The 16,518-nt window shown below is 33.4% G+C and overlaps 3 protein-coding genes across 4 annotated transcripts; all 3 read left to right on the forward strand.

Moving 5' to 3' along the window:
* The first annotated feature begins 650 nt into the window (after positions 1-650).
* LOC110610469 (rab3 GTPase-activating protein non-catalytic subunit) lies at positions 651-5,242 on the forward strand. Its single transcript, XM_021750404.2, has 8 exons — positions 651-1,069; positions 1,159-1,296; positions 1,459-1,650; positions 1,916-1,977; positions 2,096-2,253; positions 3,398-3,546; positions 3,630-3,773; positions 4,778-5,242. Exons 1-8 carry the CDS (start codon positions 728-730, stop codon positions 4,955-4,957), a joined length of 1,365 nt encoding a protein of 454 aa, XP_021606096.1. The 5' UTR covers positions 651-727; the 3' UTR covers positions 4,958-5,242.
* A 1,545-nt stretch (positions 5,243-6,787) lies between these two features.
* Positions 6,788-9,098, forward strand: LOC110610676 (peptide-N4-(N-acetyl-beta-glucosaminyl)asparagine amidase A). Its single transcript, XM_021750714.2, has one exon. The coding sequence runs from the start codon at positions 6,881-6,883 to the stop codon at positions 8,762-8,764; it is 1,884 nt and encodes a 627-aa protein (XP_021606406.1). The 5' UTR covers positions 6,788-6,880; the 3' UTR covers positions 8,765-9,098.
* Positions 9,099-10,528: 1,430 nt separating this feature from the next.
* Positions 10,529-15,846, forward strand: LOC110611944 (uroporphyrinogen decarboxylase 1, chloroplastic). Of its 2 annotated transcripts, none has more exons than XM_021752530.2 (6): positions 10,529-10,688; positions 10,769-10,926; positions 12,900-13,282; positions 13,387-13,671; positions 14,565-14,800; positions 15,327-15,846. In XM_021752530.2, exons 1-6 carry the CDS (start codon positions 10,663-10,665, stop codon positions 15,490-15,492), a joined length of 1,254 nt encoding a protein of 417 aa, XP_021608222.1. In that variant the 5' UTR covers positions 10,529-10,662; the 3' UTR covers positions 15,493-15,846. The 2 variants fall into 2 exon arrangements, with proteins under 2 accessions (XP_021608222.1, XP_021608221.1); XM_021752529.2 differs by having other exon boundaries at positions 10,769-10,925; positions 12,893-13,282.
* Positions 15,847-16,518: the final 672 nt, after the last annotated feature.

Raw genomic sequence — 16,518 nt, forward strand, 5'->3', positions numbered from 1 at the left:
TAACAATTATATAAAAAAAATTCACCATTATACAATGATTTCATCTAAAAATTGAAAAAAAAAAAGCTTATCCAAACTTTTTGGTATTTTTAACATCATATCCCATACAAATTTGATTAAAGTTTATTTAAAGCAGTCCTAAATCATATTGTTATTATTGAAAAAATATCAAAACCCATTTAATTTTATATATACATAAAATATCTTTTTAAAAATTTTATAATTATATAAAATAAAAAATTTAAAATTACAATTGAATTTAATTTGATTAAATCAACTAATTAAAGACATATATAACGGATGAATTTAGGTTCGATTTCTTATTTACCCTCTCCAAACAATAAAAAGAAAAAACAATAGCAAAACGGAAGTTCAAAATCACAACACACTCACCTTTTTGGTAATATAAAAAAAACACTTACGCAAATAACACAAAATAAATTATTTATACTTTTTTAATTTTTTTACTATAAAATTCTCATATTTATTTATTTTTTTAATTTTTCTTTCAAATTAAGATCCAAATAAAAGGTTTCATAAAAAAAAATCCAAATAAAAAATGGGCAAGGAGAGATCTATAAAGAAATGCAAATCAAACTCTTTAAACGTCGTCGTTCTGTTCGACCAGTTTTAAGAAGAACAAAAACGGTTCGTTACACGAGTGCTGTCTCCGTTTGCAGTCATTAGAGTGGATAAACCAGCAAAAACTTAACGAGACAAGAAAACGATGGCGTTGAAGCGGAGTCACACGACGGAGCTAGGCTGCATAGCTTGCGAGGAACTGAGCGACCTCGGTGCCGGAAAGGAAGGGTGGCTGGTCGAAAACCCTAATATTCTCTGCGCTCTTGACACCCATTCAATTGCCCTCGCAAATCGTTCTTTCATCTTAGTTACGGGGTGGGATGATGGGCCTCGCCGCAGGATCCGACCCGATTTGTCTCCCATAGAGGCCGAGTTCATAACCTCTCTGGAATGGCTGGTCTTTGACGAGATTCGAGTGATTGCGGTGGGCACCTCTTGTGGGTATTTCTTGGTTTATTCTTTGGATGGCCAATTGGTTCATAGACAGGTTAGTGAGTTGTTTGGTTTGCTTTCCATGATTTTAATTAAATTTGAATAAGTATTTCAGAAAAAATTATCCCGTTATTTCTGCTGCAGATGGTGTATCCTGGGCGGATTCTGAAAATAAGAGTCCGTGGAACTAAGAAAGATTTGACCCATCAAACATCATCTTCAGAGGAGATTTCTATTGTTATTCGTGGTGTAATTGCTCGTTTTGATGGCTCTGATATTCAGGTATTGAGAATTGTCATTTGGGAAATCGAGATGGCAATCAAATATGATTCTTAGATACTTCGAATATTATCAATTAAGCTTCACAGTTATAATGCACAGGACATATATTGTGAGATGGTAACAGAATTAATTTTTGAAATTTCTTTTCCTTGTTGGATGTAGAATATGCTGCAAGAATGGTTTCAAGAAACACATTCTCAGTTTTGGGATGAAAAGCCCAGGAAGAGAGATTCAGATGCTTTAGAAAATACATACAAGAGATTACCATACCAGTTATGGAATGTTAATAAATATGGGTTGTGTGCTGATGCAGCCATCACCGGCATAATGCCCCCTCCACTCATGGAGATCCAGGTGATAACTTATGTTTTTACACTGTGTGTGTTTTTTGCAATAATTAACTGTAACGTTCTCTTTAAAATGTTCTTTTTTTTCCCTCTGTGTTGGATCCGAAAGTGTCAATTTTATAGTGCTATGAAATTATTTGTTTTGCGTTCATTTTGTCCAGTTTGTGGTTCTGTGTCCTTTATTCTTCTCTTTTATTCCTATATAGTAACACCACCGGTGATTTATCCATCATTTCTGGTATTTGAATTCAGCTGCTTTTATTGTTGGACAGTCAAGTCAACAATACTATTGTGCAGTCACTATTGGAGAAGATGCTGTAATTTCAGCTTACAGGTCTATAGTGCATTCTGCTTTATGATATGTTGCTGATTATGCACTCTTACTGCTCTTTGCTCATCAATCCTTTGCAATGGTATCATGTTGACAAAATTTAATTTCAATCTGTTGAAAGACTTTCAGAAAACAGAAGCAAGTCCCTTGTGGGAGCTATTTTGTCAAAAGTTGTTCCTGCTACTTTCTCAACAATAGCTTCTTTCTCAAAAATGATATGGCGAAGTGAGCAAACATCAACAAAAAAATCAGAAGCAAAGACTCAGTCATTTGCTAAAGGTGAATTTAGTTTGTTTCTACTTTATTCATTTCAATTGTTTATTCTGGATGTATTATAATATTTGTGCTACATGTTTGAAATATAAAAGTGAGAACACTTGCAATTGATATGCTCATTTAAGTTCACTTTTTTTTACCACAATTTTTCTTGTCAATAAATCTTGCAAGTTGCAGCATTCAAGCATTCAAGAATATTATATATGATTATTGGACACTGGGGAACATTTTCAAAAGCTATTTGTTACCCTTGTGTTCTCCTTCCTTTTATGTGTTTTGAATGTAAGAATGTCCTTGGTCGGACATGTTATTTGTGATTGCTTCTGCGGTTGATGTAATTTTTTATTCAACCTTTCTTCTGCTTATATCATGGCTTTCTTGATTATCAACTATCCAAATTGTTTGTGACTTTTTTTTTTCTAAGTTTTCTGTGTTTCCGTTATACTCAGATGCCTATGTCTTGTATAATTAATTAATGAAAATCCACCTTCAGTATCAGCATGGAGGAAAGAACAGAGAACGGAAAAGGGCGAGGGCGGGGGCAGTGTTAACTGAAGTAGCATTAGCTGGTTTTGTTTTCATCATGGCTCCATTGGTTTGACGGAAGATAATGACTTGTTTTTCTGAAAGAAAGAAAACATTTGCCAAATTTGGACTAACTTAAGGGAAGATACCCTTAAGAATCCACAAAGACAGAATTATCAACCTACCAACTATCATTGGTCATCCTTGTCTGTCGCTGGTTGCTAGTGGGCCACTGGTCTATGGCGACAAGCACAATATACCCTTTTTTTGTTGAGTGATATTCTCATATTGAATAATAAATAGAAGAACATGAAATTTTATGGTTTGAAATTTTATATAGTCTTATATATTGAAGGAAATATATTTTCCAATTGATTTTCAGTGTTGCAAAATCAGAAAATTTTTCCTCAAACAAGTTCATTTCTATGAAGTAAATGAGCCCTTAATTAATTTGCAAGTGAGATTGTGTCATTTATGCTTAGCTCTTTGCATTTGGCTGCATGCATTTGTGTTGTAAAACTACATATGCTTGAATAGCAGTCTCTAAAATCATCTCTATATTCTCTTCTAAAAGTCATATTGAGTGATTTGTGACATTTGTTGTTGCAATAATATGTGGCAGCATCTCCTTTGACATGTTTAAAGGATCACCCAAGGAAAGGTGAAAAGCTTACACTATCACCAAGTGGAACATTGTCTGCGATAACAGATTCGCTTGGTCGTATATTGCTCTTAGATACTCAAGCACTTGTGGTTGTGCGACTATGGAAGGTTCCTCTCATTATATTAAAAATTTCAATATCTTCTAGGTTGGTTAATCTCTTCACTAACGGTTGAGATCAATTCCTTCTCAGGGGTATCGTGATGCTAGCTGTTTCTTTATGGAGATGCTTGTTAAAAGGGATAATGCAGGGGCTAGCTCCTCTTATTATGAACCATCAAAGAGTGATTATTGCCTTTGTCTAGCAATTCATGCACCTCGGAAAGGAATCATTGAGGTATATTCCTTATTTATTACTTTTTTTTTATAAAAAATTTTATTTCCACTCTATAATGGTTAAGGTGTTATTTTCTTGTATTTACTAATTTAAAGATTTCACTAAGCCCTATTCGGCAATACCAACTCTTTTAGCTGCTGTTAGCTGTTTTACTAGCTAATAGCTCTTTTGATAGTGACTAGCCAAACATTATAAGAAGTAACTTTTCATAATCTATTCCTTCAACTTCTAATTAGTGGTGTTTTGACTCGTTTAAAACACTAAACATTACTTTTAGAATTATTTCCGAAACAGAGCCTTTGTGAGGAATGTTGTTTGAGAAATTACCTTCGAAATGGTTTTTGCATTAAAAACTATATAACCTTTTTTATGTACATGTACTAAAAGAAGTATTAGACGGATATGGAGGGGAAAATGATGAAGCATTAAACGGATTCAGATAGTATGTAATCAGGGTTGAAATGGATTCATTTTAGTAATTGTATCTGTGACAAGGGTTGTGAAATGGTCTGTTGGGTTCTGAGCTGAAAAAAATGAATAACTGAAATAGGATAAAATGGAAAAGGATAGAAACTGATTTAGATAAACCAAACTAAACCTGCTATTTTGTTTTGGTCCATTCTTCACTTTTAGAGGGTGCTGGTTCTCTCAAGTTCTCAATTTGCAACTGCAATCCAAACAGTAAGAGCGACAAACCTACATCCAGCATGCAATTCAACTTCAACCAAAAAAATAAAACCAACTTGCAATCCATTAATCTGCAAGAAAAATCAGATAAAATCAAAATTGACAAACCCAAATCAAATCAACTAGGAAAAACAATTCCAAAGACAATTTAAAAAAAATAAAAAACTCGAGTCCAAAACACATTCAAAATTAAAACAAACAATTAAAGAGGAGCCAAGGAGGTGAGGCTGGTGACAATTACATTGCACTTTGGAACTTTTTTGTGTGATGAAAATGTGAACCTGCATACGTTTGTATTTATGGGTCCATGCATGCAGGTTTGGCAAATGAGAACAGGACCACGCCTTTTAACTATTCAGTGTGGCAGGGGTAGTAAGTTACTTCAACCGACTTACAGGTTTGGATCATCATTAGACTCTCCATATGTTCCTTTAGAAGTGTTCTTGCTGAACGGAGACTCTGGTCAATTGTCGGTTTTAAATCGATCTCTTAATTGAATCTCTAGAAGAGCATCCTTTAGTCTTATTGTTCATTCATTCATATCTTCAGCAATATTTCTGTTATTTTGGTGTATAGACGTGGATTTACAATGTATACTAACACTTGGTAATCAGAAAATGGGAAGTAATGTGGACAAATGGTCAGTGATGAACCGTTTCCCATGGGAAGTAATGTGCATCCTTTTCCACTTTGTCACTTCCTGCAACTTAACAATTTTGTACAATTTTTACGCACGGAATTTGCTTGCGAGGAAAAGAAAATAAAATTGGGAAGTTTCTGCATACTTGCTACAATGCATGGGGACACAACCACGGTTCTTGTCCCAACTGTACGCAAGGATTGACTTGTGAATTAAGGGAAGATTGAGACAAGAATCTAAAAGTTACCCTGACTGTGGGGTCTCTACGTTTTAATAAAATTGTCTGGTTGGTTCTTGTAATTATTAAATATTCCTCATCTTTTAAAATACGACTATAACGTTTCTGATGGTAATTCTAGAAATCGACAAGTATAATTGCGAGTCAAATGAGAGAGTATTTGAAAATTATAAAATTAACTCTAGTTCATCATCTTCTTCCTTGTACGAGCCTCGCCCTATTATTTTAGTCCACATCTCGCTCCATTAATTTTCAGGAGAATGCTTGTTTCTCCCTTGTGGTTCCCACTATAAGCCTTCGCATTCACTCTCTCTCTCTCTCATTATATTCAAAAGTTTATATCTTTTACTGAATTTTGTTTTTGCTAATTTTATGAAATATATGAGGGATATAAAAACGAAGAATTTTACAAATAAATGTGTTTTTAGGATTAGGGATTTAAATGTAATAGAATTTTAATTAAAGAAAATTTTAAATCTCTCAATTAATAAGAGCATTTAAAACTTTTTATATGTTGGAAACAAAATCTTTGGATGATCTGTAACAGAAAAATGCTATAGTTTTACTTTAAAAAGACGAGACATTTGTGCCACCAGAAAAAATGAATGAGAGGTGCATGTTTATTTAGAAAGCCTGGCTTCTGCATTTGGAGAGTCTAATTTTATTTTTAATAACTATCTTGAATGTATTAAAGAGTCTAACTTAATAATAAAAAAAATACAACTAAAATAATAAATGAAATTGACTAAAATTTTATATTTAAGAAACTTAAATAACTTTTTTTTTTCTGAAAATCATGTTAAGAGAATTTTCATTTTTATTTATTAATTAAAATATAACTAAACAAATTATTTTTTTATGATATGCTAAACATGAAAAATTAATAAAATATATAGTTTATTATTAACAATTGAAAAGCATATCATTAACTAGTTACTATTTTTAGCATTGCACACTTAAAAAAAAGTTTTTGTGAAGTTATTTATTCTTTTTGTAAAATAAATAATTCCTTAATACAAAATCTAAATGTGAATTATTTTGTTAAGGAAACAGGATTTTAGGAATAAAATTATTTCAAATCGAAAAATAATTTTTTTTCTGTAGAAATTAACCATTGATTTATTAACTTTCTTAACTTAATTTTTTTAGTCAAATTAAATTTTATAAATTTTAGATTATTACACATTAAAGAAACGAAAATTAATACATAGTTTTAACACATTCTAAAAGTTTTTTTTTTTTGAAATGGACATTCTAAAAGTTAAATTACTAATATCCTAATAAAAGTTATTTCCAATATTTTGGAGACACGTTCTGCACTTTTTTTCTTTTTTTTTTTTTAATTTAAAATAAGAATATTTAAATTTATATTTTAAAATTAATAAATTTTTATATAATATGGAGAATAAATAATATATATATATATATATATATATTACAGCCATTGCTATCAGCCTGTTTTGTCTTTCACTCCAAACTTTGTCTCCCCTCTCAAACAAAATAGACTCAGAGCAGCGAAAAGCAACAGCACAACAACTATTCATGGCTACCTCTCTCTACTCTCTTCTCCTCCCTTTCCTCTTCTTCTTCCTCCTCCACCCTTTCGTCTCCGCAGCCAACGTTCACAAGGCCAACAAACTCCTCAAATCAACCCTCCTTGCTGAACCCTCCTCCACTTTTCCTCTCAAACCCCTCAATGACACCCCGCTAACTGTTTACTTTGAAGTAACAAAACCCATCAATGTCCCCAAACTTCAACCTTGTGCACGCACCATTCTCCAATACGATTTCGGCTATACCTATGGCAAACCTCCAGTTCTTGCAAACTACACTCCTCCCTCTCATTGCCCATCTCATCAGTTCTCCAAGATCGTGCTCGAATGGAATGCAACTTGTAAGGGAAGGCAATTTGATCGCATTTTTGGGGTTTGGTTAGGTGGTGTTGAGCTTCTCAGAAGCTGCACAGCTGAGCCAAGAGCAACCGGAACTTTTTGGTCTGTGCAAAAGGACATAACAAGGTATCATTCGTTGCTTGTTAAGAATGAGACTCAAGAACTCGCTGTTTATCTTGGTAATATTGTTGATTCTACTTATACTGGGGTGTACCATGTGAATTTAACTTTTTATTTTTATCCTGCTGAAGAGAAATTGAGCTATAATGAAGATGGGTTGAATAATATGAAAGCTGCACAAAGTTCTAAGGCTGATTTGATCTTACCCATTTCGAGAAATCTGCCATTGAATGATGGGTTGTGGTTTGAAATTCAGAATTCGAATGATACCCAATTGAAGGAATTTACGATTCCTCAAAATGTGTACAGGGCTGTATTGGAGGTTTATGTTTCTTTTCACGAGAATGATGAGAATTGGTATTCAAATTATCCTAATGAGTATATTATTGCTAATAATATTACTGGTAGCCCTGGAAATGGTCCTTTTAGGGAGGTTGTGGTTAGTCTTGATGCAGAGGTGATTGGTGCAGTTTGGCCTTTTACTGTGATTTTTACAGGTGGGTTCAATCCTCTCATGTGGAGACCTATTACTGGCATTGGTTCATTCAATCTCCCATCTTATGATATAGAAATTACTCCATTTTTAGGGAGTATATTGGATGGAAAGACCCATGAATTAGGTTTTAGTGTAACTAATGCTTTGAATGTTTGGTTCATAGATGCAAATTTGCATCTTTGGTTGGATCATAAGAGCACAAGAACTGAAGGGATGGTCTTGACACATGAGAGTAAGCCTCTTGCTTTTTCTTTGGTGTCCAATTTCAAGGATTTGAATGGAACATTCTTGTCAACGGCTCAAAGGTCAATATCCTCAAATGGATGGGTGCAGTCCTCCTTTGGGAATATCACTACCAGTTTTAATCAACACTTCAGTTACAGCAACTTAATGGAGATGGGTGAGGATGGGAATTTGCAGATTGTGAATCAGACAATTAGTTTTAATGACAGTGTTTCTTTCGGAAAGCTTAACTCTTCTGTTCATTCATTCAGATCAGTAAAAGACTTTGGTTTTGACATGTACTCTAAATTTTTGGATCAAGGAAATGGCTCTGCCTTTTATGTAACAAACCTCACTCTGGGATTCAGTGAGAAGAAATCAAAAGAGGCTGGTTTTGGATTTGGGACCAGCTCTCTGAAAAATCTGCAGAGCACGCAGGGTGCTATGGTTGTAAAGAACAACTTGGTGGTCAGTGGAGTGGGAAGTACACAGCAGGCCTACAATTGTGATGATAGTAATTTTTGTTACTTCAGGGACATAAGCAGTTCAAACTACACCATTATTGCTGACAAAGTGATAAATAAATGCAATAAAAAGGAAAAGTCTAACCTTGGTTTTGGGCTTAGCAGATGGTGGCCATTTCCTACTCGAAGGGCTTCTCTCGCATCTAAGTTTCTGAATAACAATGGAGTTTAACAATTGCTTCATGTGGGAATTCATTTCTTTAGATGCTTTGAAGGTTTCTGACACATGGAGAATCGACACCCCAGATAAAATTGCACGGGTGTAGTACTCTGTATTTCTTTTGAGCAAAGTGACTTTGTGCATATGCTTGTATCATTTGTCTCTATAATCTGTTCCAAATGGGATGGATTTATATTTAATGTAAATGTGGCAGAACGTTCTTCAGTTTTTTAGCATACATTTGCACCCCCAAAATAAGGAACTTACTGTAGGATTTGGCCTAAAGCTGAACTTCACAAATAAATTTATTCAGTGTTTCAGTTTTATGAGAATTTAATTTAGTGAAGATACAAGTGCATTGCTATAGCTAACTGGCATTCTTTGTCATGTTCGTAGGTGATGACTACGTTGTAATCGTTGTTTGTTTTTAGTATTCTTCTAAAGCAACAGCCTATGTTGAAAGCCATCAGGCCTCTTGGATGAGGCTATAATAATAGAATTTTGATAGTTCTCCAAGTGACCTACAGAGCATGAGCTAAATGCAAATGACATTAATCTGCAGGAGCAGGAAAATTGACTGTGATGAATAGCTCTGCTAGTGTATCCCCATCAGATGATTGGTCAAGTATGATGCTGATGCTAGGTAGGACACTATTTGAGAAAGCTATTACATGAAATTGGATTTATATCATCATTTGCAAGTATGAGCAATTTATTTCGAGATCTTTTGACATGTCCAGGTAAGCTTGAAAGGGCTAAGAGAATGATTGGAGGTTTTTTCATTTGATCATTACTGCCTCCATCTCTGGAATCATTGAATTCCAGCTCTCTCAAGCTCCATTAGTGATTATCGTCTTGTTTTTGTTTTTGGTTTTCCCAAGTTGGTATGAAAATGATCTCACCCTTGATCTTAACTTGGAATGTGATGACCTTTTTCTTCTTGTACGCTTTTTCCTACCCACTTGATTGTGTATAATTTTTTTTTCTTTGTCCGGAATGGAGATTGGAGTATTGAACTTATGATCTCTTAATCTTCAACTAAATGCACGTATTGCTGGACTCGGTCTATGGGAACACTTGATTGTGTATAACGGCGGTGTCTTTCACATCACAAGTTATACCATGAGATTGAGATACAGATGGTTTCACAACTCATTACCATTTTAAAATTTACTAATGATAAATTTTGTATGTCTCCAAATTTATATTATATATCAATAAATTATTTATAATTACAAAAAATAAACAAATAGAAAAATATTATAAATAATAAAATAAATAAAATTGTCATAATATTTATTCATAAATGATAAAAAAGATATATACATAAAAAATAATCATATTTTAAGATTTTATATATTATGTAATGATGTATTAATAATTATATAATTACACCCTCACCCTCAGTCTAATAATTTTTATTAATATTTTTTTACTATCATTTTTTTAATATTATAATAATATATAAATTGATTAATATAATTTATTTAATTTTATATTATTTTTAAAAAATTAATTAATTGATATTTTGAAAATAAATTTAATAATGTTTCATGATTTTTAAAATACATATAATTAAAAATTAATAATTTTTTTTAATATGTGTAAAAAATTATAAAGGAAAAAAATGATGAGAACAGAGAGAGAGTGAGAGAGAGAGGGAGGGGTAGTAATGGTCATTTCCCTCCTTTAAACCAATCATGTAGTATATCTTGAACCGGAACCACCTATTCTGACCAGAAATCGGACCGGACCGGGCCGGTGGTCGCCACTAGGATTAGAGCGGCCGAAGGAACAGACATAACGGGTTTTGCTTTTACAATACTCGGGAGCAGAGAGAGAGATAGGGGATAAGAAACAAGCACACTGCCTTACCCACACATATCTTTCTCATTATTTTTTCTATAAGAATGAGTTTCTCTTCTCCCCCCACCAGGTAATTTCTCTTTCTTCAATTCGATTTTTTTTCTAAGTCCGCCGATTTTGATTCTTGTTTAATCTGTTGAAATGTTGCAGTGCTTGCAGTTCCTTATCATGGAGGACCTCTTCCATCTCTTCTCGACACCTAGGGTTTCAGTTTAATCGTTCTGTCGGGTTTTTCATTTCTTGCCCTACTAGAAAATTCTTTAGAAACCCAAGATTCCAAGTCTCGTGTTCTTCTTCTTCTTCTTCTGGTATGTTTTCTTTTCCTTTTTGTTCTTGTTTACTGCTCATTCACATTACCCCATTTGTTCAATTTTAATTGGGAAATATGCTTTTTAGCTTCTTTTATACTGAAAAGGGTTGGGACAGTCATGAAGAATTGATAGTAGAGGCAAAATTTTGAGTTAGGAATGAATGCATTGTGTAAACCTGAGTAAAACAGTCATGTTGAAGATGAATATTGATTAAAATAAATAGTAATAGCTATGTGAGTGTATCAGCAAATGTCTGGATCAACTGTGGGAATACTGCAATAGTGATGCAAGTGGTATTTGCTTGAATTTGATCTAACTTTTTTATTCTTGGTGGAGTTACATGGTATGCTTCTTTCTACATGTATTTGCTAGTATACGTATACTTCTTTCTACATGTATGTACTTGCCAGTATGTTGTGCTGTTTCTAATGAGCGCTTGAGCAACATTTTCTAATTTTCCACATGAGGCTGGTTTGGGATGTCACTTCTAGAAACAGTGTAATTGGAGGTGATTTTTATGAGTATTTCTGTGCTATAGGTTTGATCAGAACACTTTGGACAGAGTTAAATACTGGACCTTCAAGTATTTTAATAACATCTAGGGATGAATCCACATAATGGCCAAGGGACATTGGCCCCTTAAATTTTCAAATTTTCAGGGTATAGTGATAGTTTTTGAAAAATTAATATTATCTATTACTATTGTTTTTTATGGAACCCAAACGAAGGACAACAATAGTAAAATATAAACTCTCTTGCCAAGAAAAAAATTCCAAACTGTAATTGCCTCTTACGCTTTCTTTTTCTCCATCAATTTTTATTTACCGTATTTCTCTTTCAAGAAATTAACAATCCAACTTTTATCATTTGAAATTTAAGTAATTGAAGAAGATCATCAAAAGAAAGTCCAACATAGTTCTCTCATTATTTTGTTAATCAGTTTAAAATTTAGTGATTTTAGCCTAATAATCTAATTCCTATTTTTGAAACCTTTTCCTTCCAGAAATTTCTTCATTCATCAAGGTAAAATTATTTTCTTTCATAATATTACAAGTTAGCATCATGTCAATTTTTTATTAATCTATAATTTTAATTAAATTTCATTTTGATAATTGTTTTAAAAATATTACATTTAAGATTTAATTCTAGGCCATCAGTGTATTTTAAATTCAGTGATTCAAAATACTAAACATTCTATGTATTTTTGAATAACAACACTTCCATATAATTCTTAACAAGCCAATTTATTCAAAAAATTTAAGCATTAATTTAATGTTTTTATTTTATAGCTATAGAAGATTCTATCTGATGTTGCAGACTTATCATCAACAATCAATTATAAACTTCTTCATTCTAGCTGTCTACTGTTGCAGACTTATCATCAACAATCAATTATAAACTTCTTCAATCAATATTTAAGTATTTGATTAACAAATAATATATTTTAGTTGGGCCTCCCTAAATTAAAATTTTGAGTCACTGACTATATTACGATATATTTTCTATGTGCAATAAAACAAAGTAACGACTCATGATGCAATTACAGTATAGCTTTGATTACGATCTAGTATTCTACCAAGTATAACCTTAAGCTATTTATGTCTTACTATTAGCCAAGTTCTTAAGGATTAGTTAGTTTCTTTTTTATTCATGGCTTGTATACATTGTTTGTATGGCTGCTCTCAAAAGCAACTGGTCTAAGATGACCTGAATTACTCTTGGTAGCTAGAGATGAGGCTACTACTGCTCAGATGTTGTCATCCCTGCCATTGTTGCCCAGGAGCAGTGTTAGGATTAAGAGCTTTACTGAAATGGACAATAAATCAAATTTTTGTTATTGAACCTTAATTTAATTTGGGACATATAATATGTCATGTGTTTCCTTGAAGATTCTAAGTATTCTACCCTTATTTTATTTATCCATTATATCTTGCTCTTCGTTTACTTTTCCTTTGCCTCATTATGTTCAGATCCACTTTTGGTTAAGGCTGCAAGAGGAGAACCTGTAAATAGGCCTCCAGCATGGATGATGCGTCAGGCGGGAAGGTATATGGCTGTTTACAGGAAGCTTGCAGAGAAATACCCATCCTTCAGACAGAGGTCAGAGACAACAGATCTCATTGTGGAAATTTCTTTGCAGCCCTGGGAAGCTTTTCATCCTGATGGTGTTATTATTTTCTCTGACATACTTACACCTTTACCAGCATTTGGTGTCCCATTCGACATAGAAGAAGTAAGGGGGCCTGTCATTCAGACTCCAATTCGTTCTGAAGAAGGATTAAAGGCTCTACATTCTATTGAATTAGAGAAACTCCATTTTGTGGGGGAATCACTTAGAATATTGCGGCATGAGGTTATTATTCGCTTTCAAATAGACAGTAGGAAAAGTATGTGTTATTTTATCTTATTGTGGAATGAAGACCAAACCTCCAAATTATGCTTTTATGTTTGATGTAGGTTGATGGGCAGGCTGCAGTTTTGGGTTTTGTTGGAGCACCTTGGACAATTGCTACATATATAGTCGAAGGTGGTACAACTCGCACATACACTACCATAAAAAGTATGTGCCATACAGCTCCGCATGTACTGAGGGCTCTTCTCTCTCATTTGACACAGACATTAGCCGACTACATTGTTTTCCAAGTGGAGTCTGGGGCTCATTGCATTCAAATATTTGATTCCTGGGGTGGACAGCTACCACCTAGCATGTGGGACTGTTGGTCAAAGCCTTATATTGAAGAAGTGAGTTCGATCTGGTTCTTATATGTTGTATAAACTCTTTTACATTCTAGGTATCATGACTTAAGGATCATGGAGATTTCTCCATTTAATAGTTCAACAAATTATTTTGTCTTGTTACAGGATAATTTGTAGATGACACCATGCAGAGTATTGCAAATAGCAAATAAAGAATTTAGGCTTCACAATTAACTTCCATAGAATTTAGGCTTCACTCCGTAGGCATCACATGTAGGGTATAATCTCATCACACAATTTGAGAGGCAAAATTTCAAGATTTTTTATTGGCTTATAAGTAGACATCACGAATATAGGTATGTTGTCGTAAAATTAATCCTAAAAATTATAGAAATTAGACCTCATAACGGGTCCTACATCTCTTAAAGATTTAGACCCCGTGGAAGAACTAAAAGAAATAATATCATCCTAAACCAACAACGAATCAAAATAAGATTTAAATATTAAAGAGAAAAGACTCTTGAAGACATCTAGACAGGTTTTCCAGTAAAGCTGGAAATCACAAAATTACCCCCGAGTCTTAGAAGGGGTAAATTATTTGAATGACCAATGAGTATGACATGGTATCCTTTTAAGTTTTGAATTTCTTTGGTTATTTGGGTCAGTTAGAAAGAAAAAATTACAGGGAAAAAGCAATGTCAATGATTTGGTTGGTTATCAAGGTATCTTTTCTTGGGTTTCAAAAGTTGTGAATATGATAAGATTATTTTGTCTGGACAAATAAAATGTTATGCATGAATGTCCTATTACCTTCTAAGGATTACCTTATCTTTTGGTTTTGACAGAAATGGCATCATAAGTTTACAAAAATACTGGATGTGGAATTGCATTTTATGCTGTGTTAGTTTAACTATATATTGGCATTTCCGAAATTGCAGATAGTCCGTATAGTAAAAAGTAAATGCCCTGAAACGCCACTTGTTCTCTACATTAATGGAAATGGTGGACTTCTTGAGCGTATGAAAGGAACTGGAGTTGATGTGATTGGGCTAGACTGGACAGTGGATATGGCAGATGGAAGGAACCGTTTGGGTAGTGGGATTAGTGTACAGGGAAATGTGGACCCTGCTTACTTATTTTCACCTCTTCCTGCATTGACAGATGAAATTCAAAGGTTTGCGGATTGACTCGAAATCTTCTGATTTAACTTTATCACCATACTCAGCTCTGTTTGCTTATGAATATTTGAATTTGAGTATGTGTGAGCCAAGGCTTGCTTGTTCGTAGCAATGAAGTTCTTATTTCTCAATTCAGTTTGTTAAAAGTTCTTCCAAATTGGAAAACTTTTGTTACTTCTTTTCTTTGTAAATGGCAATTACTTGAATTAGTTTTTGTGTTAGTGGCTCTATACCTAGCATAACAGGGACAAAGTAATTGCCACTCTCTAACACAAGTACTATGTGTTTGATTGAGCTACTTCCAAACTATACCAGGCATATTTATTTGTGCTCCATGTTCATTTTTCTCAGATTGGTATATTATGCGAGGGAAAATCATGGTAAAATAGGAGTGCTGTTAATCTTGATAGATCTCTATGATTAATGAATATTGCAGTTTTAGTTGTAATTAAAATAAGAAATAGAATTGAATTTCCTAAAATTCTAAATCTGATGGATTCTCATGTTGTTCTTCTTTTCCAGAGTTGTGAGATGTGCTGGGTCAAGGGGACACATTCTTAATCTTGGACATGGTGTTCTTGTCGGGACTCCTGAAGAAGCTGTTGCCCATTTCTTTGATGTCGCAAGAAGCATGAAGTTTGATACAGCTGGTCTTGATCATGTGGCAGAACAAGAATTGGTAGTTTGAGGAGTCCTGTCAGCAATTGTTTTCTAGAAATGGGTGCTGAAAATGAGTTGTTGCCTTGTTGTGATTGGTTGAGATTCACTTGAAGATGCATAATTTTTGAGGCACTGATCGGAGCTTTGAGGTTCTGTATATGTGTATGCTTGGCTAACTAGTGATCTTCTTCTTTATTTGCACTTAAAGATTCAATGTGAACCAATATTTTGTATTTATTTTGGTAGGTACTAGGTACCCTGAGATGAGAATGTATTTATTTTTACCTCTATATTGGAATATTCTTGAAAGATTTAGATAACTAAATTTCTAAAATCTTTCAGTTATCTTCTATCTAAAATTTTCTTAATTATTTTTTAAAAATCCCTGTGTGATATGTCAACTACCACCTATCCGATGGCTATTGAACAGATGGGATCTACATTTGCTGCTGTCAAATGATCTTTCTACTTAATAGTGCCACTGTTATGATTGTTCTTAGTAGTTTGTTAATTTGTCTGAGATATGGAGACATTCCTAGGTCTGCTTTCCTGAGGCATTATTTTTTTCTTTTGCAGGTCTTATATTTTAACTTTTTTCCAAGTGCATTTTGTAATGAGTCACAGAGCTCTTATAAGTTAACCAGCTACTGATGATATGTTTATTGTTGTTCTGATTGTTTACTTTTGTGAATATGAACTATATTCTCAGAGTGTTTTCTTCTTTTGCAGGTCTTATATTTTAACTTTTTTTCCAAGTGCATTTTGTAATGAGTCACAGAGCTCTTATAAGTTAACCAACTACTGATGATATGTTTATTGTTGTTCTGATTGTTTACTTTTGTGAATATGAACTATATTCTCAGAGTGTCTTTTAGGAAAGTTGGGTGCTTCAATCCCTGTACAAATGGATCATAGCAAGTCCAGGTACTAGTTTTTCATGTCCGACCCTATTTCAAACCATAAGAAATTTGAAGTTTATTATTTCTTTTTACTGTACTCCTGTTTTATGGTCCTTCCCTTGTTTCTTTAATTTTTTATTCACTGGTTATTTTTT

This window comes from Manihot esculenta, chromosome 3 (genome assembly GCF_001659605.2).
Source record: "Manihot esculenta cultivar AM560-2 chromosome 3, M.esculenta_v8, whole genome shotgun sequence".
In the NCBI taxonomy this organism is placed as follows: domain Eukaryota; kingdom Viridiplantae; phylum Streptophyta; class Magnoliopsida; order Malpighiales; family Euphorbiaceae; genus Manihot; species Manihot esculenta.